The 25193-nt window shown below is 45.3% G+C and overlaps 1 protein-coding gene across 7 annotated transcripts in view; it reads right to left on the bottom strand.

Annotated features, from left to right (window-relative positions):
* Window positions 1-1161: 1161 nt before the first annotated feature.
* The window catches only part of ncoa2 (nuclear receptor coactivator 2), a 53052-nt gene continuing 29020 nt past the window's right edge, over window positions 1162-25193 (bottom strand). For 5 of the 7 annotated variants that reach the window (XM_031849886.1, XM_031849883.1, XM_031849885.1 and 2 more), the window contains exons 7-22: window positions 23582-23764; window positions 21814-21915; window positions 20432-20572; window positions 19280-19427; window positions 17494-18835; window positions 10654-10855; window positions 10333-10524; window positions 9772-9984; window positions 9209-9338; window positions 8872-9046; window positions 8476-8772; window positions 7998-8075; window positions 7324-7789; window positions 6263-6440; window positions 5664-5868; window positions 1162-4553 (exon numbers count right to left, since the gene is read on the bottom strand). In XM_031849886.1, coding sequence (XP_031705746.1) covers window positions 4542-4553; window positions 5664-5868; window positions 6263-6440; window positions 7324-7789; window positions 7998-8075; window positions 8476-8772; window positions 8872-9046; window positions 9209-9338; window positions 9772-9984; window positions 10333-10524; window positions 10654-10855; window positions 17494-18835; window positions 19280-19427; window positions 20432-20572; window positions 21814-21915; window positions 23582-23764 — 4064 coding nt within the window. In that variant the 3' untranslated portion in view covers window positions 1162-4541. The remainder of the gene's footprint in view (window positions 4554-5663; window positions 5869-6262; window positions 6441-7323; window positions 7790-7997; window positions 8076-8475; window positions 8773-8871; window positions 9047-9208; window positions 9339-9771; window positions 9985-10332; window positions 10525-10653; window positions 10856-17493; window positions 18836-19279; window positions 19428-20431; window positions 20573-21813; window positions 21916-23581; window positions 23765-25193) is intronic. The other 2 variants (XM_031849888.1, XM_031849890.1) reach the window with 1 other exon arrangement.

The raw sequence follows: 25193 nt of genomic DNA, 5'->3' as shown, positions 1-25193 counted from the left end.
CACATACCGTAATTTCCTATAAAAGGTGCAGCAATTTAATGTAAATTGGAAAAACGAAACTTACCTTGTTAAATAAATTACAGATGTTTCACAGTGAGGTTGTCTCGTCATGTCCAGTATTATAGGTGTATCAAATCAAACAGAAAATCTCCAAATTGTGCAGATATGAGCGCAGCAGGTCTAAGCTTCAGCGTGCGTAATGTGCTGCAGGGACCTTTCTCTCGGTCTTTCTGGTGGTCGGTGGTCATCTGGGCACCTATACTGTACACAGGCAGGTCTGCTGAAGATGCTTCCCTGCACCTTCTTCCTATTGGCCAGGAATCAGCTCAACCTCATGCATCTCAATGTCCCACAGGAATACATTTTCTCAGGGACAACCCACCGCGTTTACTTCAGCGCACCAGTCTGCTTTCTCTGCTACAATGAGGCCGATGGAGAGAGGTTCCCAAACATTTCCATATGAGGACCCCCACCCCAACACACACACACACACACACGATCCGATTGTATCTGAGGGCCCCACTGTGGAGTCTAGATGTGTGTTGTTATGACTTGGATGTGGTGAATTAGGAAGAGAGAAGAAGAATGGTCGTTTATCGGGGCTCTTTCGACTCAAAACGAGTAAAACTGACAATTCTCTACAAATACTTTGGTTTAGTTTAGACCGCATGATCTCGTGCTCGTCATCGAGCTTAATGGTAATTATATTGTATCATTACGACTCATTTTAATTTTCTTTTCTTGCTGAATTTTGTATTTGTATGAAAGGATCACTTAGGGACGAGTATTGCAAGCTAAAGCTCAGGCTATAGGCAACATGTTGGGTTGTCTTATTCATGTATTTATATCGCTAATTTAGGCGATGTAAATACATCGAAAGGTTGCATGAACCAAAAACTCGCAAAAATCTGTTTCTAGCCTAATATTTAATGAGGTTATACCTAATGCATCACCTAAATACATATGTATATATATATATATATACACAGTTTAATTGTATTTATTTTAATATTTATTGTATTTTACTTTGTTAGCCCTTTTAGTCTATAAAGCTTAACACTTGTGCATTTTGTTTGATATTGGAAAATACAATGAATGGAGGCCTTAGATCTTTTTTTTGTCCTTTTTCTTTTAATCACATGAAATAAGAGTCACTCGGTTAAATACTGCAATAACAGAATTCTTTATTTACAAGGCAAATAGCATCAGCGAAGCCATATTAGTTCACAACTTGCATAACTGTGGTTTTTAACTTCTCTTGTATATCTAATTTTGCATAAAATGCTCACACACACTAGGGGTACAAAGGTGGATGCAGGTATACAGTGTGATTCCTGTGAACAATGCAGAAAAAAAAATATCTGGGGGGGGGGACACAACAGTAAGCTTTCCTCAGAAAGTCCATATAGTATATTACATATTGCTTCAATATCCCTATGCATCATCTTTTCCATACAAACAGTGAGGGGGGGGGGGGGGGGGAGAGTCTTCAACCCAACACAGAACAGAGAGCAATAATGAGGAACAGTTCAACTGTGACTGAGTCTCCAGCGACTGCGAAGAGCTGAGCGATGACGCACCCATTCAATATTGTACACAAGTCATTATACAAATTTATACAGACAGCGGTGTAATGTACAAGAACGAGAACGGACGAAATCTAAGGCATTATGCTAGGGTTTGTAGCATTTCAAGGTTGCATCTTAGCTCTAAGAAATTGGCAGACAATACAAAAGGGCATTTAAAGTTCTTCAAAACCATAAGTTAAAAGAGAGAGAGAGAGAAAAAAAAAAGTTTTTTCGTTTAGTGGGTCAAAAGCCTGGATATTTGTAAGGGGCAAAATCATTTATTTGCTCCCGTCCTCATTATAAATGCTTAAAAAATGCATTGCTACCACATGGCTTTAAATCTTCTCAAAATCTTGACAATCTTTGGAAATTTGCAGAGGGCTGAGAATCATTCTTTAAAATGGCTCAAAAAGGCTTGTTCTGCACAACTGTATGATACAATCAAAACAGCATTTATCAAAAAAAAGAAGAAAAGAAGAAAAAAAAAAAAGAAGAAGAAGAGTGATCTCCTGTAGGCCCCACAGCAAGACAACTGCAGGACATCTGCAATGATGACAACCACAACACTAATGCAGACTTTTGTCCCAGAATTGACTCGCTACAGCTTCAAATTTCATTTACGCAAGAAGCAAAACAGAAGCAACAACCGGCGACTTCCTATCTAAATGCTGAGAAGAGCATGGTACAACACCACATTGTCAACATGTTGAGATAAAACACCATCAGTCACATCCTTAGGCCTTCAATGACAATACATTCAGAATGATTCTCTTCCTGTTTTTACGCCGCAACATCGACAGTTAGGACCCTGTTACGTGACATCATCATTCAATTTCTTGTTTTCCGTGGGCCTCGAAGCACGCTAACCAACAGGTCGTCTCCCTACGAAAATAAAAGCTGGTAGAATTCAGAAATCCAATTGAAAGGTGAGGATTATTTGGCTTGCTCCAAGTCTGTCCTGGGTTTAAAATAGTTATAAAAATGTTTTTTTTTTGTTGTTGAGGAAAATGTACTTTTGAGGTTAGAGAAGATGACTTGCTTTAAATCTTGTGACCCCGACTGGGGCACAAGAATAGCATGTCATTACTGAACACTTTTATAGTTGAAGTAAGTGCCTGAGGTCATAAAATATGGCTAAACGTCCGTCAGAGCAGGGCTCATGAACCGAGCAGTCTTAACTCTGACCTCTGCGATAGAGGAGTGGCTGGAGGCAGAGAGGGCGTGTGTCAACAAGGGGATCACAAACTATGCCTCCCTCTCCAGGCCTCAGCCGATGCTGCATAATCTATTAGGAACGCTGCGTGTGGATGTAGACTTTCTTGGTACAAACTGCAATAAAAAACGGTGTTTAATACTGCATCCAAACGTGGAGCAAAAATGTGTCCTTTTTCTATTCAGGAAACTGTACAAAAATTACAAAAACAAAAAGACAAAAAAAAGAAGAAAAAAAAAAAAACCCAAGAGATTCTCAAGTAATCGTTATTGCTTGTTTACATCACACCAGAACAGTTTGCACCTAGCAGCTTGTATGAAGCACTTTTCACTCCAGACGACATAGAAAGCACACTTCTGTTATTTTTATCTTTTTTTTAGTTATTGTATGGCTGTGTTGAATTTGTATACGTTTTTCTTTCTTCTTTTTCTTTGTGGTGTTCTATGCTAAAGGCAGAGAAGCAAGCGATAATCTGTACACTGTATACACAGCACACCCCCTTACAACCCCCCCTCACCCGTCTGCATCGTACCAGAACATCAGATTGTAAAGGCTCCCAATCCACTCCCCCCCCCACCCACCAAAAAAAACAAAAACCCTTCTCTGCTTCAAGAGGCAGTTGTGACCAGACGGGGGAACCAAACCCTAAGGAATAAAATAAATAGGAAAGACAATGTTTTACTTATTGGTATGTACAATCTCTGAAATTCATTTTTAAACCATATATGCTTTTTGAGATCTTCTTCTGAAACTAAAGGACTAAAGTATAATCCATTATTCATGTTAATAGAAGAATCTTCTCAGAAAGAATACAACCTTTACTGTTAAAATGATAAAAAAAAGTGCCTTTTTCACACTTTTAAAATCTTTTTTTCTTGTTGCTACTAGGATAAAGAATCATCTACAATAATTAAAATGAATCTATACAGAAAAATAAAACTTAATTTAATACACTATATAAACCTCTTGACTAAAATTAGTCTAATCATACAAATTGCCGTTCCACTCAAACCATTCTCTTCTGCAGTGTTTTCAAGATCTTTTTTTTTTTTTTTTCAACCATATCTTCATTCTACATCTTAATTCCCACGACAAGAAAAAAAAACAACAACAAAAACTAAAATAATAATAAAATAAAGAACAGCAAAAAGGCAAAACCGGCTAAGTTTTTGAGCTCCGTCCGTGAATTTGAACATAACTTGGAGTCTTTGCTGCCATTTCGGAACTATGTGGAAATGTCACAAATGTGTGAGAAAGAGAGGACAAATAAAAGAAAAATCAGTGTACGTCATTATTTTTTGAGATGAGATTGTAAATGGCCGCTGTCCACTGAGAGGAATACATTCATCAGAACAAGGGATCTCCAAACCACTGCTGCCCCCTTAGGTCGGTGTCCCCCAATCGGGAGGCCTACAGTAAGTCACACTACGGTGAATGCAGCTGGACAGGCAGACAGACTGGCTCATCACAAGGCTCTCCTCCAGGAGGGTTAGGCGTGTTGGACAGAGATCCGCCATCCTTCCCCCCAGCCCCTCTCTTCCCTCTCCTGTGTCTGCTCGGGGGGCCGGGCTCCTCCGGGGCGGCCGAAGAGGCCCGGTGGGGACAGACGGCAAACGTGGGCTGGGGAGACGAGGTCGGGGCACCGCCCCGGCTGGGTCAAGGGGCAGTCGGTTGGTTACATGTTTGTACAATTTTTAAAGGGCCGACGCGCTCCTTGCTCCAGCTGATCAGTGAGGTTCAGGCTCAGAACTCCACGAGGGTCAACAGTATTTCTGCAGAGAAAACAACAACATATTAGATCACAACTTCTAAAGCATTCATGAATACACAACTCAACAAAACACTCGGACTCGCAGAACTTGAACTTGTCTGCAGTAAACCAGCCACATGTGCAAAAGACTATAAACAAATAGAAATCCTTCTTGGAACACACCATCAAGCCTAAAACAAGTCAGTAAATCACAAAAGCCCGCACTAATGGCCAAACGGTAAATAATTGAAATAATCTAAGTGCCAATATATTTCTATAATCCTGGAAGGAGGATAAACCAAGTGACAGATATACTGGTATCTTACAGCAGTCCGAAGTGCAGACAATCAAACAGCAGCACCGTGGTTAAATATTCATGGCCCTTTATTGGGCTTAAAAGCATTACGGACAACAACAGTGCATTTCACATACACAGCTAACAATACCAGGGAGACAAAGGAAGAAGGATTAACTTGGTTGACATTAAACACATAAACATATTTGCACTTTTACCCGATTTTCATTGAGTGACTGAGGTCAGATGTCTTTCAAATCAAAGTCTGACTTGATTATGTGTGTGGAGTGTGTGATGGATCTGTGCCGCAAGAAGTCACGTTTTCCATATTAAGCAAACCAGCTGATTAGTCCAGACAGGCCAGCCTTTGAACATCACGCAGTAACTCCATATTCTATATAGTCTATATAGGCTAAATGGTCTGGCTCTAAAGTGCCCGCTGCTAATTACATCATTGTCCTCTAAGTTCAAGTGAAGTATCAGAACTCCAGCTAGAGGAGTTACATAAACTACTGAGTAAATTATTCACCAGCACGGCTGTTCAATAAGTGTACCCAAACACTTAGGGCCTCGCGATGAGACAAACGCATAGGAAGCTGGGAGTGTGGAGAAAGAAAGATGGAACCTTTTAGTTTTACTTAGTCCCCCGATTGCTGTGTACATCTGTGAGGGGTCCATGTTGTTGACCACTAAGGCTTAAACTCTACAAGTGTGTCTTATATTCAATACAATTCCTCTTAATTTGGTCTGGCCATGCTAAAAGGATGCCCAGCTGTGTAACTTGTAACTGTAGTTTTTGCTCCTCCCAGTTCTAAAAACATCCTTAATTTTGTTTACCTGTTCTTGCCCCATGGAGGGCAAGCCGGGTGAGGGCCCCGAGGCCATGGATGTGACACTCATCTGTCCGGCCATCTGGCCCATGCTGCTGGTTGCCATGTTGCCGGCCATGGAGACATTGTTGAGGTTCAAGCCATTTCCGTTGTACATGTTGCTGTTACTCTGCTGGGTGAACTGCGGCGAGGCCTGCTGCTGTGAGAACATACTGGGGAGAGGGGAGGGGAACGCAAAGAAGCTCAAACATTTAACAAAGGGAGCAGGAAAGTTCCTTCGGGAGCGCTAAGGGAAGTACAAGTTTGGATGGATTTCTGTTTGTCCATGTTTCCAAGAAGTGTAAGTGTAATAAAAGTTGTGGCTACAACAGGAACCCCGTTTTTTGGTTACATTTTTGACAAATGTGTACTGTTAAAAGAATGCCAGATCTGCTATTAGCAGTTCCCGTTTCAACTTTACTCATCAACAGACAACTATCACAAAAGTTATTGTGATACTGAAGAAAAAAAGGAGAAACATGATGATTCTTATCAGAGATATTGGTATCCTTGGAACCTAACGGTCTAATGAGGATTCATTTCGGAGGAAGTTCCATCTGTCCTTACCTGTTGCCTCCTATGTTGCCTTGTGGCCAGCCGTTCAGGTCAGGGGAGCCCTGGAAAGCAGCGTTTCCTTGGCTCTGCTGCATCATCGGGGACTGTGTGTGGGACATGCGGGGAGAAAGCAGGGGGCTCTGCGGTGCGCCCGGACCTCCGAAGCCTCCGTCTGCCTGTTGGCTCATACCTGTGTGCGGACGCATCAAGATCGGTCAACCATACCGCACCTGCAGGGACTCAACTACTAACCAACGTACTGAGTGGAGTAAATGTTAGCATTCCATGTCATTTACACAATCGTGCCGTGGGCATCTAAGCAAACATGATGATCAGAGTGAATAAAGACTGTCCATTCCAGTCTGCATTCAGGATTATCGACAGGCAGCTAATATTTCCTACATGCACGTAAGTGGTGAACAGGCAAGGAAGTAGGAAGAAAGGGAATAAGGAGATGGCTTGGGAGGAATGGGAAAGAGAGAAGTAATGTCTAGTAGAAAGTTATCGCTCTATACGAACCCACGGGCCACAATCAGATTAAGGTGTGAGGGACAAATCAAATATGTCATTATGCAAACCCGTATTATACTAGATTATCAGTTTATGTCCAGATTACGAGGTGCAGGTTCGATTGTTGCTCTGCCTGCTCACAATCTTAAAGAGTCTGGTTTCAGTGTGTGTCCTCTGCTAAACTTTGATTATTGTGCTCTTGGCGCCCTCTGGTGGAGCAAGACTGTACAGCCAGGACTCCATTTTGGACAGTGTAAAGAACAACGAGAGTACATGGTCACACATCCTGACGGCTAATCCTATGTAACAAAAATATAAATAACTGAGGAGTAAAGAATGCAGAATGACTTGGATCATTCAATGGCAGCTGATCGATGCACTCATCAGTGCATAATATTACAAATCAGATGATTGCAGCTACTAAAAAGCATGTGATGCTGTGCAATCAGAGTCACATCACAGACACAATGGGGCACACACACACACACACACACACACACACACACACACAGGTTGGAGGGTGAAGTGTGTGGTAGGCTGGGGTGGGGGTGGGGGAGCAGTACCTGAGTTGGGAAACTGAAAGGCACTGTGCTGCATTTGGGGGCTGAGTACGGCCCTGTACTGTCCGCCCATCATGTTTGTGTTTCCCATCATCATCTGTGAGGAGGAGGAGTTGGAGGAAGAGGAGGAGGTGCCATGCATGTGGAGCTGAGGGTTGGGGGGGAGAGAGGGCAGGCTGGGGGAGAGAGGGGAGGAGAAGGGGCTGGTAGGAGGAGGTGGTGAGGCCAGGCCTGTACTGGTACCGTAGCTGGGCGGGTAGGGGAACTGCTGAGGGTTGGCCTGGGGGATCCGGGGGTTACTCATGCCTCCGGCAGCCATGTTGGGAGGCAGGTTGAGACCCTGGGCCCTCATGGCCATGCTCCTCTGCTGCTGAACCTGCTGGGCCTGCTGCTGCTGCTGCCTCTGTCGCAGGTGATTACTCAGCAGCTCCCGCTGACGCTGTGCCAACATCTGGGCGTTGATGGTCCCCTGGAGGTGGGAGGAGGAGGAGGATGTGTGATGATAGAGAAACAGAAAAAAAAGAAAAAGTGTCATATATCTTCATTATGCAAGTCTACAACCCACTAAAGTTAAATCCTTAAATTGACTTCAAGCCGTCAACAAACTACTAAACGCTACCTCGACTCATAACTACATGTCAGTGCAGACAGAGCATGTGACGGCAGCGTTGACCTACCTGGTTCGGAGCACTGGCTCTAAGAGGTAGGTTCACATTTGACACACTACTCATCTGAGTCATCATTGGCTGACGGTTCTGGTGGGACAAGAGACGGAAGAAGAGGTTAAGACAAACACCAGTGAATTGAAATAACTTTAACATACTTAATTCCTGCTAATTTGTAATCCGTACTGCTCACTTCCAGCTAGTAAATTAAATATAAACCCCACAAGTATCCTACATGAGACCAAGTGGATTTAAAGGATATTCCAGTGAAAGACCAGCACATGGCAGGTAGACCTAAATGTCCCAACTATGTACCTACTAGTCCTTGTGTGCACAGACGAGCTGCCAAAATGGCAACCTCAAGGATAATTACACAACTCCCGTCTGTTTGTCACACAGCTACTGACCAAACAGAGCGGTTACAACAGAAAGGCAAAAAAAATAAATAAATCAATGGACAGGATCACTTCCAGTCTCGAGGCACGTGTACCTGCTGTGACTGTAGCCGGTGCTGGAGCTGTAGCCGTAGTGCGTTGGGCTGGTTGGGGACGACCCCAGCGGGCCTGAGACCGGGCCGGGTCTGCATCCTCATCATGGGGTAACCTGGGCGGGGACCTATCTGGCCAGACATGGGGTGGAAGCCTGGCTCTTGCATGGGGGCACCAGGGTAGCCCCTTTGGGCCATGTGGGATGGCGGGGGAGCAAATTGCTGGGTGTACATGGGGGGCTTTTGGTCTATTATCATGGAGGGGTCCTGAGGGAACTGGTCCGGCTCCATCGTTTGATTCTGAAACAGGCCGCCACAGAAATAAATGACAAAAATGTAGACCCATAAAAGATAATAATAAAAAGTTACTAAAAACAATAACAATAAACGTGATCTCACCTGTTCTACCAGACCAGGGATCCCCAGAGCACGATCAATCTCCTCCAGGCCGTCAAAATCTTTTAGTGCAGTGTACAGCTGGGACATCAGGGCCCCCTCGTCTACTCCACTGCCTTCACCAGAGCCGTGTCCCGTACTGCACAGCAATTCATCCTGTTGCGCAGAGTGCACCGGCCTGGGCAGAGAGGAGATGGTACTTAATATAGCTACAGGAACAATCTAATGACAACAAAGTAGTCTGATAACAAGAAATATGCTACTCTTGAGAAGTGAGGCCAGTGAGATGTTTCGACATTATTAAAAACATGCGATGGTAATTTGCAAAGGAGCATCTCACCTGGTCTGGTTAACGAAAGCCGTCTGGTCGATGGGCATCATGCTGTCTGGCCAGGGGGCTGTCTGGTTGGGTGGAGCCTGTTGTTGGGTGAAATGGTGGCTGACCATACCAACATCCATATCAGGTTGGGCTAAATAGGAGGAAGAAAACACATTAGGGCAGGATAGTAGGCAGTAGACGGTCAATTCGACAACTTTGGTTATCATTAGGAAAACATCTGGCAACTTAGATGATAGTCAATATTCTTAAACACAGAATAACCAGCACACAGCGTCAGGTTAGACATTAGGTTCATCTCTGGAGTGCTGTACTATGGTTAGCCACTGGGTGGCAACCTTTAACAATCAACAGCAATAATAGAATGTGGGTGAGTTGAGGTCTGTGCAGTTGTCTGTGTTAAATGCTTTAGCACCTTTTGTATTCTTAGGGAGACAGAGTAGATGAAGAAATGGGGGCTTTATCGTCACGGGTCAATGTAGAATCTACTCTATAATGTCGTACTGTCATCTAGTTTCTGCTTTTTAAACTTTATGTAACGTTTTTGGGGCACACTGGGCTCTCACCACCGGCCATCATCGGGGACTGGAGCATCGGTCTGGGCCCCGGCTGGCTGTTGGGCCTCATGGGGGCACCGTTCGGCCCCATCCTGCCTTGCATGGGACCTTGCTGCCCAGGGCCGGGCGCTCCCAGAGGAGGCGCAGAGGTTGAACCTGCCCAGCCCTCCTGCTGCTGCTGCTGCTGCATGCCTGGCCGTGGACCCCCTGGAGCCATCAGTCCTAGAGGAGCAAACACCACAACGGAGACGAGAAACGATGAGAAATGCTTCAGGACATCATGTCCCCACGATGCAATGGTGTAGCACAAGGTGGAAAGATGTCTACTGGGGGATGTTTGAGGACTGCTAATATGTGGGAGTGACAGAAACTCTGCTAGTGTGGGTGAATAAATATTTCCTGTCAAAGGAAGTGAGTCACTGTGCCATGACATGATATGTCACAGGCCGACAGCGACACAGGTAGAGGGTAAAAAAGGTCTTTCCTCGGGATTCTAAAAGCAGCATTGTTGACAAAATCATTCAAAAGGTGCACCACTGTGACCAAAAAAAACATGACTGTCACACCCACCTGTGCTGACCATCATGCCGTGACTTCCCACCATGCCTTGCTGCTGCTGCTGTTGCTGCATCAAAGTGTAGGGGCTGGTGGCCCTTATGGGGTACTGTAATGAGGGCTGCTGGGGGGACACATTCATGTCCAGGGACACGCTCCTCACAGGCAGACCCCTGCCCGGCTGGCCTGGTCGGACTCCTGCAAAGTCTGAAGGCAAGGAATGGGAAAAGTCAATAATAAAATAGTACAAACTGCTTCATCTATTTAGAAGGATTTTGTGAACACTGAAGTGTGTGTGTGAGTGTGTGTGTGTGTGTGTGTGAGAGAGAGACTCACTCGTTGGTCCCATGCCAGTCCCGATGCCCCGGTGTTGCTGCTGCTGCGCCGCCACGCCAGGATTGGTCTCAGACATCTGCAGGATGTCATTGATGATGTTCTGTTTGTCCATGGGACTGGGCAGCGAAACGGGCCGCGGCTCGCAGAAGAGCTGCGGCTGAGCATTCTGCAGGTCATTCAGGATGTCGTCCAGCTCTGACGACTGGAGGGAGCACGGAGAGAAAAAAAAAAAAGGGGGGGGGGGGGGGGGGAGCGTGTGAAAACAAGAAACGGATGAACCACTTAGAGTCCACATTTAGAAACCAATTGCTGCTTCACCTGCAGACTCAAACAACAAAAAAAACATACACTACAACACTTGAGGAGTCTTATCTTTGAGATGGGAACGGCAGACTTGGCCTTGTTTATAACAGAGCAGGAACCCCGGGATAAAGCGGACCACTTTCCATCAAATCTAGGCCACACTCCACTTTGACTTATCTTATCGGACACATACTACTCCTCAGCTTAACAGCTGGTGTCCTCAAAAAGCACAACTGTGTCAGACCCCCCCCCCCACTTTTATTTTTAAAGTTCACAATTTTTAAGCACACATTTAAGAATGCCATATTAATCGGAACATCGTTTCGGTCCACGATGAGGCTTCTGAAGCCGCTTTCTACTGAATAACATGGGAGTTCGGTTGATACTCTTTACCCCCCCCCCCTTTACTGTAAACAGCTGGACTGAGCCGGCCCAACACAGCCCAAGGCTGCATTTTTACACAGCTGGGCTTTGGACAATCTGGCCCCGTTTTTTTGTTTAGTTTTTCACACAACTCTCTTAAACAAAGACAAGGCCACGCCGGGATCTGCTTTTTCACTTGCGGAACTGACGAAATTGCGATAAATCTTTTGTTTGACAACACTGGCACTGTCTCCTCTGTATATCTCTTTCCATCTGTGACACACAGGGGGTGGACAAAATAACAGGAACACCGAAATAATGCAGTCCGATACAATCACCAATCTGGCACAATTTCACCCTAAGTGGAACATTAGTAACTTCACAAATGGCAACAGTAATTGCAGCATTAGTGTATTGAATTAGATTTTACACACAGAGAGAAAAGATGGCAGTCACAGCTGAACAGAAGCATCAGCGTAGGTGATCATATTGCTTCTTAAGAGAGGCCTGAGGGACTTTAGGTAAATAAGTCGCACTGGCTGGAACCGGCCACGAGAGTGCAGTACACGAGGATTCACTGCCGAGTCCTCATCGTGACATACTGTACAGCAGCAAAACAAGCACACCAGCCACTGTTCCAATGTTGTACTCTACTGTTCCAGACAATGACTAGTATCTGTTAGGCATGTACATGATAATACAGATTACAGGGCTGGCCACAAATGCTTGATAGAAAGGATATCTTACGTGGCCAAGGACTTAAGACGGCATATGCTGTATTGTAAGATGTAGGAGAGCTAGAGAGAGTAGCACAGTGAGGGGTGGGGGGGGTGGACAGTGGTGGGAGAGAGAAAAGCCCTAATGAGGTCAGGAATGATGTAATGCTCCTGTACGCTCTCAGCTTGCTCTTTTCCTTCTCCTCCTCTTCAATTCTCTCTCCTCCCACTTTCTGTTCTCTCGTCTCCTCCAGTTGCTTTTACCCTTAATGGGTCCCATTTCTATCAATCCCTGTTACTCTCTTCTTTTCAATGCATGCATGGCCATGCATGTCCTTCTCTTCTGCATCTCTCGGGCTGCTATACATACAGTGGGTACGGAAAGTATTCAGACCCCTTTAAATTTTTCACTCTTGTTTCATTGCAGCCATTTGCTAAAATCAAAAAAGTTCATTTTATTTCTCATTAATGTACACTCAGCACCCCATCTTGACAGAAAAAAACAGAAATGTAGAAATTTTTGCAAATTTATTAAAAAAGAAAAACTGAAATATCACATGGTCATAAGTATTCAGACCCTTTGCTGTGACACTCATATTTAACTCGCATGCTGTCCATTTCTTCTGATCCTCCTTGAGATGGTTCTACTCCTTCATTGGAGTCCAGCTGTGTTTAATTAAACTGATTGGACTTGAATAGGAAAGGCACACACACCTGTCTATATAAGACCTTACAGCTCACAGTGCATGTCAGAGCAAATGAGAATCATGAGGTCGAAGGAACTGCTCAAGGAGCTCAGAGACAGAACTGTGGCAAGGACGACCTTTTGGGACGTTTGGGACGACCAGAGTTTGGGACGACCAGAACTCTTCCTAGACCTGGCCGTCCAGCCAAACTGAGCAATCGTGGAAGAAGAGCCTTGGTGAGAGAGGTAAAGAAGAACCCAAAGATCACTGTGGCTGAGCTCCAGAGATGCAGTAGGGAGATGGGAGAAAGTTCCACAAAGTCAACTATCACTGCAGCCCTCCACCAGTCGGGGCTTTATGGCAGAGTGGCCCGACGGAAGCCTCTCCTCAGTGCAAGACATATGAAAGCCCGCATAGAGTTTGCCAAAAAACACATGAAGGACTCCCAGACTATGAGAAATAAGATTCTCTGGTCTGATGAGACCAAGATTGAACTTTTTGGCATTAATTCTAAGCGGTATGTGTGGAAAAAACCAGGCACTGCTCATCACCTGCCCAATACAATCCCAACAGTGAAACACGGTGGTGGCAGCATCATGCTATGTGGGTGTTTTTCAGCTGCAGGGACAGGACGACTGGTTGCAATTGAAGGAAAGATGAATGCGGCCAAGTACAGAGATATCCTGGAAGAAAACCTCTTCCAGAGTGCTCTGGACCTCAGACTGGGCCGAAGGTTCACCTTCCAACAAGACAATGACCCTAAGCACACAGCTAAAATAACAAAGGAGTGGCTTCGGAACAACTCTGTGACCATTCTTGACTGGCCCAGCCAGAGCCCTGACCTAAACCCAATTGAGCATCTCTGGAGAGACCTGAAAATGGCTGTCCAGCAACGTTCACCATCCAACCTGACGGAACTGGAGAGGATCTGCAAGGAAGAATGGCAGAGGATCCCCAAATCCAGGTGTGAAAAACTTGTTGCATCATTCCCAAGAAGACTCATGGCTGTACTAGCTCAAAAGGGTGCTTCTACTCAATACTGAGCAAAGGGTCTGAATACTTATGACCATGTGATATTTCAGTTTTTCTTTTTTAATAAATTTGCAAAAATTGTGTACATTAATGAGAAATAAAATGAACTTTTTTGATTTTAGCAAATGGCTACAATGAAACAAAGTGAATACTTTCAGACCCCTGTATGTATGTATGTATGTGTATATATATATTTATATATATATATATGTATATATATATATATATTAGGTGAAAACTGCAGGGATTCGTAAGGCCAAGTGACCTCCTCCGCAGATCATTATTTAAGTTCCTGACATCAGAAAGGTACTCGGGGCGGGAGAGCGGCCAAGGACACACACTGTGAATTACAAGACGCTGTTTGTTTGAAACCCTGTGTTTTTCACTTCAGAGATTATCACCGAGCACACAAACGAGCATTGATAACTACTCGAAAAAATGAGCGAGAGAAACTAATACTTTATTTGGTCCTCTTTGTTTGTCGTCAACAATTATCAGTAACTCTCATGGCCCACTTCCATGTACTTTAACAAGGCCTCTTAGACTTCAAGTATGTTTCTTTATACAAAGGGGACTCGCTCTGTACAGCTGCAAGCTTAAGAACAGCAGAGGCTGACTCTCTCACATCAGGGTGGCGATGTGGCTCTGCCAAACGTGTATTCTTACAGTTACACTTAAATTGTAATGATGCGATACAACTTCCTGATCCCGACTTCACGCACAGCATGGGCCCCGATGTCAAAGTGGACAGGAGGAGTTGGGACATCGTGCCTCTCTGACCTGGCCCATGCCATTTCATAGCAACGGGAACCGAAAAATCAGGGTGGGTAAAGCAGAACTGCCACTGCCAAGTAAGGCAAAAAGGAAAAGTCATTTCATTCCAGAATCAGGACGTTTGAAAGAGCTGAAATGGCGATTTTTAAATGGATTACTGCAATATATGAAGGTTGACTGCCCTGTTAGGAGAGTTACTGCTGAATACTTGTTCCTTCTTTGTTCCTAGTATTCACAAAGAGATGAATCGCATTACATAATGTGCAACTACTTATTTCTGCGTGGTATTTCGGGGTTTTGAACGACAAAAAGTAAAATTGAAAAGAGAAGTTAAACTGAGCAGATATACTTATGTTGCAACACACTGCATGATTAGGTTTTATTGTGGGTCTTGGAATAAGAATCAGATTTGTAATGGTCACATATTATATATAATACCTATAATACACCCAGTATAGCATGCTCTCAATTTTTCCCGATGACAGCGGCGGTTCTTCAGGTAATGATAATATTGAAATACTCTTATCCTTTGGAAGACGTCTGGCTCACCAGCTCTTGACATTGAATGTACTAAAGCACCTGTGTGATGTCTGAGACAGTACGTTTGACCGTGAGCGAGCACTGAGCACCAATGGAGATTATATGATTGGCATGCAGTTTGACATCATATCATCTCTTATAGAATAAAAAGTATTCACAGCCAGAAGGAACGACTGAAGGACCCATTAAATCAGACAACCAGACTGTACTGCATGAGATTAAATCAGTCATTTATTTTCTTTACCCACTTAGGGTGACTGAGGAGCTGTAGCTCCTGTGACCTACATCATCATACTTTATTTGACCGAAATAATGAGTTAAGCAATAATTTCACATGGCAACTCGTGTTCCCACAGTGAACAGATTCTATAACATTACTGATGATTGGTTGCTAAATTTTGCTAATTTTGGGTTAGATTAAAGAGAAAAATGAACTTAATTATTAATATGCATTACAATAAGGATACTACTGTTGTGGAGACAGGTTTAGCGTCAGTAGACACTATTTGCAATAACCACGGGGACACACACACATGTAAAACACACAGATAATCCTGCGTCCCATCGGGCCATGGGGCTAAATGACCATACCTATAGTTCCTCCAGCCATTAGCTGAGCCGCTACTACGGAGCTCTGCTCTGATTTCTCATTTAGCTCTGCTCCAGCCATCAATAATTCAGCTCTCAAACAATCATGAGGAGGAGAGAGGAGGGAGGAGGGAGAGGGAGGCAGCGAGAAAGCAGTGGGTGAGGTTAGTGGAGAGAAGGATGAGTGGACTTTCTAACTAGTACAGTCAGCTTTCACACATGGCCGAGCAGCAGTTCACCAGGAAGGAGCAGAAACCCACTCGCGCACACATGTAACGGCACGAATGAAGTCGTTTAGCAAAATGCTAAAGACTTTAATCACCGTCTTACTGCGAAACCCCAGATTTCATTTGTACCATCGTCACAAGGCAGAAATTATAACCAATTTAGTCGTAGCACACTGGCCCCTTCTAGAAAAAAAAGCCTCAGCATCAAGACGTACATATTAAAACCTCTATTTCTATGTCCCTCTTTTGTTTCTGGTACATTACTCGTTCTACAAACACACCACTCCCTCTCCCCTCTATCTCCATGGTAGCAGAGAGGACATGCAGGAGCATATGGCTCATCATTTTCACTCTGCCTGCCGAGGCTGGGCTCTCCTGGGGGTATCTACACCTCTCTCATCTCTCCTTTGTTCAGTTCGGCAGCTCTTACCCATCCATCCAATCACCCTTTCCTCCTCTTCATACGTACCAAAGAGGACAAGCAGATACTGTACATACAACAACTACCGCGCGTAGCTAAGCTGACTGTTTCAATAGAAATGAGGCACAAACAAGGTCGGGAACAATAAGAAAGCAAACCCCTTACAACACCAACACACTGGTCTTTGCACACTTCTCCAGAACAAGTTCATTTCTACAAGAAATTAGACTACCGGTATTGTTTAATGTTTTTGACATTCAAATGGCATGAATATCACCTAGACTGCGGACTGGTCTAAGAAGAGGAAGGTAACAAGAGAAATAGTGACAGCAAAGAACGTGAAAGAGCGTTCATGTTCTTTTGTGTAATTCTGTGGTTTAGCAGTGTGTGATACAACTACATATTGCTCGACTTGTGTCTTGAACCTGTGTTTAGTAGAGCGCGTCACACACTTTCCTGTATGAAAGGCTGAGTCTCACCAAACCACTGGTTCTCTTTCCCGCATGAGAGACTCGGCGTTCTGCAACACAGAACTTTTTTTTTGAGTTTAACCAGCAACACTCTCCCTTGCTCACTCCTTTACTCCTTTCCTCCTCTTCTCTCTTTCAGCACCAGGCCTGACCTGAGCTCGCTGCCAAAGCTGTGGATTCTGGCCAAACGCAAGCGGGATCAAATGGCTGGAGAACCACAGGGACTCCTTCCAAATGTCACAGTTGTTTGAAGCTGGCGGACAGCTTCCCTCGGCTTGTGCTGCCAACGCATAGGCAGTAAAAAGGACCAGATGTGTTTATATATACGTGAATAAGAAAACATGCCTGGCGTCTGAAGCGTACATGACAAGACTGTACCTCTGAATGGGACTGTATGTGTGTCACAAACGCTGTCTGTCTGACCGCTACACTGCCAGCCCGTTTGTGTGTTTAGCTGTAGCATCCTGTGTGGACATGGGACTCGGAGGAGTCAACATCTGCTACCTAACCCAGATTAATGCTCAGACAGAGAGGCGAGGCTAGTGGAGCAGCACTGGGCAGAAAAACTTTTACGTTTTCGCAATGGGCTAAAGAGAAGGAGGTTACGATCATTCAGCTTTAAGGGGCAGCTCTAGTTCTTTCAGCATTATAAAGATAAAAAGTGAAGCAATAAACAAGTAAGACACACAAGGAGGAGCTTTTTTTTAAGTAAAAACAAACCTGTTCAGCCCGGTCGTATCCCGTGTCTTGTTTCTCCGTCTTGACAAGAGGGTGTTTTCCTCCTTCAACCTTCACCTCCCCGGGCTCTAGCTTCGGTACCTTGTCCTTCAGTCCAGTGTCGTCCTTATCCAGTAGATAGCGTAGCAGGGCGTTGTCCTTCTTCTTAGGGCTCAGGGGCTCCTGCTTAAGAGCAATGTCTGCCCCAGAAGCTGGGCCACCAGCGCCCTGGCTTTGGTCTTGGCCCGGCTCTTTGCCTGTGGCCTCTGCAGTGAGTTTGGCCAGGTCTACTGGAGATGTACTGTTCTGCAGCAGTTGGTGGAGGATCTTATGTTTTTCCTTCAGGGATGTTGCATGAGTGTTCCCTCCAGTGAGGCCACCCCGGACCCCGGCCCCTGCCTGGTCCTTACCCTCACCTCCAGGGGACAGGGGTGTCTCCAGGGGCTCTGGCTTGGTGGTGAGCAGTTGCAGTAGCTTGGTGTGGCCCTTGTTGTCATGAAGACGATTGTGAGCGTCGTGGCCCTCGGGGGGCCCTTCCCTCTCCTCCTTGGGCTCAGCTAGGTTGCTCTCTGTCTGGCCCTGACCAACCTCTGTGTGAGGTCCAAATGAGTCTCCTGTAACACCACCAGTACCGCTGCCTCCTCCCAGTTTTGACATCAGATGAGTGTTCACCCCCGACCCTGGTGTGACCCCCGCTGGGGAGCCTATCTTTCGGTCAGGAGACCCTAGTGTGTGTGCATGAGGGGCCCCATGCCCGTGTCCTACACCGTGGCACTCACTCAGGGCCTGCAGAGCTGACAGAGAACTACTAGTGTAGCTGTTAGCATGGGTGCTAGCTGTGCTACTACTACCTGCACCTCCAGGTCCTCCACCGCACATCCCCACCGGGGAGGGTGAGTGCAGGCCTCCTGCTACACGGGGGCTGCCTGCCCCCCCAGGACTACCTCGGTGCCTGGGAGACAGCATAGAGTTCTGTTGAGGTGGATGAGGTCCACCTGCTGGGATGGGGCTAGCACGAGAAGGGCTGTTCATCCTCCAGTTGGGGCCCTGCTGTGGCGGCTGCATGCCCCCAGTGTGGTTATGCGGCGGGGGGCAGCCAAACCGGTAGCCCTGCATATGACCCCCCATGGCTGCCGGTTCTCTGGGACCAGCAGGGCCTGGCGAGGAAAAAGGCGTGCTGTTGCTGCTGATGGTAGTGTCTTGGCCCTGGGGCCCTGAACCTGGCAGACTGCCGGGGGTTGGAGGAGTCATGGAGGGAGTGGAGGAATTCATCGGTTTGGGAGCCATCCCTGTGGCCTGACTGCCAGGACCCATGTCCTGGCCCATTCCACATACTGTCTGCTCTCTAGATGTTAAAAACAGACACACAGGTAATACAGTTGATTAGTTCAACAGTTTTCATTACCAAGAATTTTCTGTCGATATTCTAAATTAGAGAAAATTGGGGTTTATCCCGAGTAAGTTTTTCGAAAAGGGCCATTGCTGTTGAATTTTCTATTATTATTTTCCTGTTATATATTTTGAACCTAATCTAACTAACTATCTATCTACATCTGTCTGTTTGAATGAACTTCCCTTTGAGTCTGATTTAATTGCGAACCCTTTTTCCTGAGACCCACACCCCTAGCAAGCACGAATGTACACATTGGAGCTTGCATCACATCCATACAGAATACATGAAACCATCGGGTCGTGCTGTAGGGCATCGACAGGCTAAAACACGTAAAGAGGTTCATGCCGCAGTTTGTCTCTCTCTCTTCCTGACACAGGTGTAGGTAGCGAGACATACCTCTGAAGAATGTGCAGGGACATGTAGAGCTGGGGTTCGTTGGTGGCGGGCGAGCGCACCAGTTTACTCTTGGTGTGGGCCGACACGATGGTTCCATCAGAGAGGGAGAACCGGTAGATGGGGCTGAATGCCTGGCCGTGGCGGAGCACTGAGGACACGTATACACACTTATCAGTAGATGCACAAAACATTTCTTACTCATATATAATTTGTATACAAATCATGAACTAACGGACCACTGTCGCTCCGTGATCCGTACGTGTGAACCACGGATTATTACACAGTTAAATGTTAACCTTCACAGTGTCAAAGTTTTACTGACGATCTTTGTCGGAATTTATACTTTACTAATTGCCGATCTCTGATAATGTCACATTGTAAACAACAAATCCATGTTGAAATTGGCAGAGGGAGAGCTAGTTAACGATAACATCGGCACTAACGGTTTACGAACAAAGGTTCCATTCGGTTACACGATGATGCGTCCAGGCTCTGTTCAGTGAAAATAAGTATTGGGCGAAGGTAAATTATAACGTTATCATAATGTGCTCACATGTAATCTCATAAAATGTAGCGTCGGTGAGAAAGAAATCCAGTTGTTTGAAGGAGATGAGAGGGAATTATGACTTGTTTTCATCCATAAAAATACAATAATTTATTTCCTAATCATTTGAATTGTGTGTTTTTATGAAAAAGAAAAAAACACTATAGATGACTATAACTAAAAGTAGAAGTATAATTTAGAATTATTGATGGTTTACTGACTTCAGAGCAGTTGAAAGGATTTGTTGGACGGTTGCAAAGGGATCTGTATCTGCCAATACGGATCATTAATGATCGGCGTAAAAACAAAACGTGATCAGGGATCTGCAAAAGTTATATTTGCTCCCTTTTTCCTTTTGTGCCGATCTGATCCGTGATACGATCCGAACCGTAAGTTTTATGATGCGTTGCACCACTATTTCTCTGGGTTACCTATTCCGTATTGTTTAGGTGCGGTTTTCAGTTTGCGTTTGTAACAGCAATAAAATGATTAACCATTAGCTTTGGTTAGAAGCGACTCGTGGTTCGCCCCGTGATCAAATCACCAAAAGAAGTACCTATCAAAAGCCATTCATTAAAGGAGATATTATTTGCAGTGAGAGGCATTACCTTCCTGCTGATGCCTCTTGGCAAAAGACATCTCTCCGTCGTTCTGTAGGTGGAACCTCTGGATGCAGCGCCTCACCAGATCCTCCCAGCCCGGCTTCATGGACGCCCGCAGCAGACTGGTATCCAGGGACGTTATCTTACCTAAACACAGAGGACCGGATTAGAGAGGCCTTAGTCAGTCATGGAAATAATAATTTTTATACACGTATAAGCTGAGCTGATGGGGATTCAATGTCGCTCTCAAACATAAACATGTAGAGCAGCTGGTTGACCACAGTATGTGCTTCACTTGGCCACTTTGCTGCACAACAGCTCTGTGGTTTGATATTGATTGAAGAAGTACTGAGGATTTACTCTATTTACATTTTAAATACAACTTGTCTGTGCTGGTGAGGCACTGGAATCAGCTGAAGACAAAGTCCTGGCTACAACAGATTAGATTAGTATTTGTACACACTGTATGCTCGCCATTGAGACACAACAGGTAGAAGGAGTCATTCTAGTAGTCACAGTTCTGCTCAACTCTCTTTAGAACGCTACAAACACGTGTGTAAACACAAATACTCATAACAGTTGTCCCTCACCGGTTTTCAATTTAAATGGCGGTAACGATGCATTTAAAATGGGCCGACAAGCAGACTGCTGCTTAAATGACATCCATAGGGACTGACTAAATACTTGTAATACAAACATTCATAATGGTAGCCTTCTACAGCACAGCACCATATCAAACAAGTTCTCATTTTCAAAAGCACTGGGAGTGAAACATCTTGTTTAATCGTATTTTATCCAGAATTGAGAATCCTCAACAAACAGGCTAACAAATATGGGCATGCATACAAGCCTACTACAGTAAATTACTATATGTCAGCAAGTAACTGTGCGTGTGTGTGTGTGTGTGTGTGTGTGTGTGTATGTATGCCACACACAAATGGTACAAAAAGCACATCAAAGACCAGGTGACACGCAGACAACCGTCTGCATCCATGCACTAGTGTTCAGACAGGTACTTTACCTCCCAGAGTGCAGACGGAGGCGGGAGGCCTGTTCAACTAAAGCCTTCTCCTAAGGGCCTCAACCAAGGATATAATAATCTTTAAATGCCTAAACTGTAGTGCGAGGTGATTTATGAGCTGGTGACATGGGATGAGGGTGTGCTGAGCATGTGCCAGTGTAAAGGCACTATGTACTTTTTGTTATTTTTGCAACGCAGGGCAAAGCTTTATTCAAACAGCTGAAAATGCTCTATAGAATTGGTAATGGGGGAATATGGGCTTTTACTGAACAGTGTATTTCTGCGGACTGAGAAAAATAAATCTAGTTTGCTGTGAATGCTCTTCACTGTGTTAGTTCGTAGTGTACGGTGTGACTGGTTGGAGTACCTTGCAGGTCTTGGCGTGTGGTGAAGCTCTCGTGCGTGGGATGCATGGGTCTTTCCTTCATTGGCACCCTGCGAGCCACACAGATCAGGCACGACTGAAAGTCTAAAAAGAGAGAGAGCGGAAGAGAGAAAAAGAGAATGGAGGGAAAGTGTGGAGGGAAGATGATGTCGAGGACGTAACAAAGATGACAGGCCAGAGACAGAGGGGATGAGGGGGATGGGGAAGTGGAGGAGATGGGAGGATGGGGGCGTAAATGATCGAAACAGAGACAGGGAAAGAAAATGAAAATCATGTTATTCCCAGGCAGCATAATTAATACAGTTATTAATGAGCATGGGGATCAGGGCTCAGCTCCTTTCATGAGGAGGAGCAGCAATCGCTGGCAAGGGAAATGATGAAGTGTGACCTTTGAAGGTGTGTGTGTGTTTGTGTGTGAGGGCTTGCATGTGTGTGAGTGTACGTTCGTGCGCATGTGTCTCCGGCTGGTCTCACCTACAGTGCCATCTCACACTGATGACACCTCCCCTGGCCCAAAATTAAAGATTGCCATCGCTCAATCATGGCAGTTTCCTCTAACACACACACACCACCAAGTCCAGGACTGGGGTGACCCCAAAAGGTCTGCCATCTAACTTTCCTGTGCCAGTAATACACCCCCCCCATCCCACACATGTTGCTGGCAAAGAAATGCATACCAGGGCCGACACACACACATTCCTCATTTTGACTTAAACAGAACCTCTTGGGTGGTCCGGCCCTTAGATCTGTGAATCTCTCTCAATTCTCTTGCTTTCCCTCTCCTTCCTTCCTTCCTCTGTCTCCGTCTATGGCTGGACAGATTCCTGCAACTGCAGCCACTGATCCCGCCTTGCTGCTCACACTCTCACACACACACCCACCCACCCCCCCGGCCTGGGTCCTTGTCAGTCTATTTGCCAAAGTATGGCTGGCAAGCAGCTGGTGCACAAAGGGAGCCAGAGAGGGGGAAAGACAGGTTTAGACTTGGAGTGAAACATTTGCATTTTCACTTATTGTTTCAATTCACCACTGAGTGATAGTTTGGCAGTAGGACGTTATGGTTGCTCATCAAAGCCACTGAGGATTTAGGTAGTTCAGATGTAAAATATTGGAATTGTTAGGAGGGCTTTACGTATCGATGCTTTAAACTATCTGGAATTATCTGAAGGTTATCAAAAGACCGGTTTACTACTGATGCAATAAAAGCTACACCCTTTACTTGGAGTCATTTGCCTAGCTTTGTGAGGGATGTACATGAATTATAGATAGGCTTTAATGACAGCTGCCCGGCCTCTTGCCTCCCTTGTGTCACTTAACTTTTCATGGATGTAAGTCGAGTGGCACCAGAACGGCTCCTCGTCGGTTGCTTATACAGCTTTTCACATACAATGCCAGCTTTAAGACAAAATGCGGCTAATTCTCAATGACCTAAGCATGTTGTAAATGGCTGCAACATGGATTCACATTTATAACCTGTCCAATCATATTTTCCGATTGACTATCCTATTCTTAAATTGCAAAAAGTGTCTTAAAAGTCTATTACTCTCAATACTAAATGTTCAAAAATGTTCCTGGTACTATACGTATCACAGGAATTGAGGCCATTTCAACAGATCCCAAAATCATGCTGGTCAGGGGTTGTCTTGTAGGGTCACTAGCTTTGTGTCGAATGATCATCTATCTATCTATCTATCTATCTATCTATCCCCCCAACCCCCCCCCCACACCGTCTCCCACTCTCGCTCCATACCGTCTCCTTCCTCCTTGATGGACTTGGGCTCCGAAACGGCGAAACACTGCATGGTCTCATATTTCTGCTGCTGAGGCTCGTGCAGCTCGTCCTGGCTGTCGCCGTGGGGATTGACCAGCATCCGGCAGTTGAAAGTGTGACTGTTCCTCCTCGGACTCTCGCTGGACCACGGGACGCCATTCACTGCAGGGGGGAGTAAGAAGGGGCGAGGAGGGGAGATTTACAATGTGGTCGACCTCCTGGACATATTTGATTCATTTTTATTTACTGCGGTCAAAAGTGAACAACAAAACGGGGAGCGGCGAAGAGCACTGCCAAGAGAGGCTACCACGCTGCAAGTGACAAGACGTAATGAGAGCAAGGCAGAGAGAATGAAGGCAGAGAAAGTGTTAAAAAAAAAAAAAAAAGGGAGAGAGAGAGCAGTTGCTGAGTAGAGATCAGTCGTAATGAGCAGTTGGAACCCTGAGCCCTGTGCCATCCATCCACAGCCAGGCCTCCATATACATGTCCTCTAAAACATCATTGCCAATCTTTCTTCTTCTGTCCAACACTTACACAGGCGCGAGCAAACACGCATATGTACACACGTGTGCAAGCTGACGCGCACTTACGTACACACACACACACACACACACACACACACGTAAAAAAAGATAAAAAGAGACATGTACAGTCACACACACAACTCATTTAACTCAAGCAAACTCCCATCACACTCCATCTGGTTTGTGATCTCATTCGGTGCATTGATAATCTCCCCAGTATCTGGGACACAGCTCGCTGATCGTTTCCAGGGTACTCCGGTCTGTGCTGCTCTTCCACCCAGATGGCTGGGCACTCAGACCTCAATCCCGAGCACCGGGAGAGGAAGGCGAGAAGGGACTTAGAAAGAACTCCTGATGGGGTGCGTTGACATACATTGAAATCACCTCTTACGTAGATTGTGGAGAAGGAACGGAGGTAGGTATGAAAGGAGAGAGAGAGAGAGAGAGAGAGAGAGAGAGAGAGAGAGAGAGAGAGAGAGAGAGAGAGAGAGAGAAAAGAACAGGGCAAAACTGGAGAGCGAGAGAGAGAGAGAGAGAAGAAAAAGGCGTACGGAAATAAATGGCCTGCTTTCATGAGATCAGCAATGCTAGCGCAGAGACAATGCTTTTCAGGGAGGCTAGGAGAGAGGAAAGCGAGAACATATAGATGGGAACTTGGTAAGGGTGAGAATAACACGCAGAGTGAAGAGACGGGGATGGAAGGGCATGAGATGAGATATAGGAAAGGAGGGATGCTGCTGACAGGGGAGAGACGCTGAAAAAAGAAGTTAATTAGCTGAAAAGGGAGGGAGGAAAAGAGAGGAGCGAGAGCAAATGTCTGGGCTGAGCATCGGCAAAGGTTGTATGCCTATAGGTTGTATGCGCAGTGCCAACCCTGTATATAAAGCTTACATAACACGTTGTGTTATTCAGGCGTCCCACATCCTCTTCGTAGCAGTTTAGCAGTAAACATTTTAGCGTTTTAAATAAACTGACATCACGATAAAACAGCCACCGACAACTGTCTGAACGGAGAAAAAAAAGAGAGGCGATGATGGTACAAGACAGAGGAAGCACACTATGTAAGA

Source organism: Anarrhichthys ocellatus, unplaced genomic scaffold (assembly GCF_004355925.1).
Source record: "Anarrhichthys ocellatus isolate YVR2014 unplaced genomic scaffold, GSC_Weel_1.0 scaffold10, whole genome shotgun sequence".
NCBI classification, from domain to species: Eukaryota; Metazoa; Chordata; class Actinopteri; order Perciformes; family Anarhichadidae; genus Anarrhichthys; species Anarrhichthys ocellatus.
This window is presented reverse-complemented; position numbering and strand designations above follow the sequence as displayed.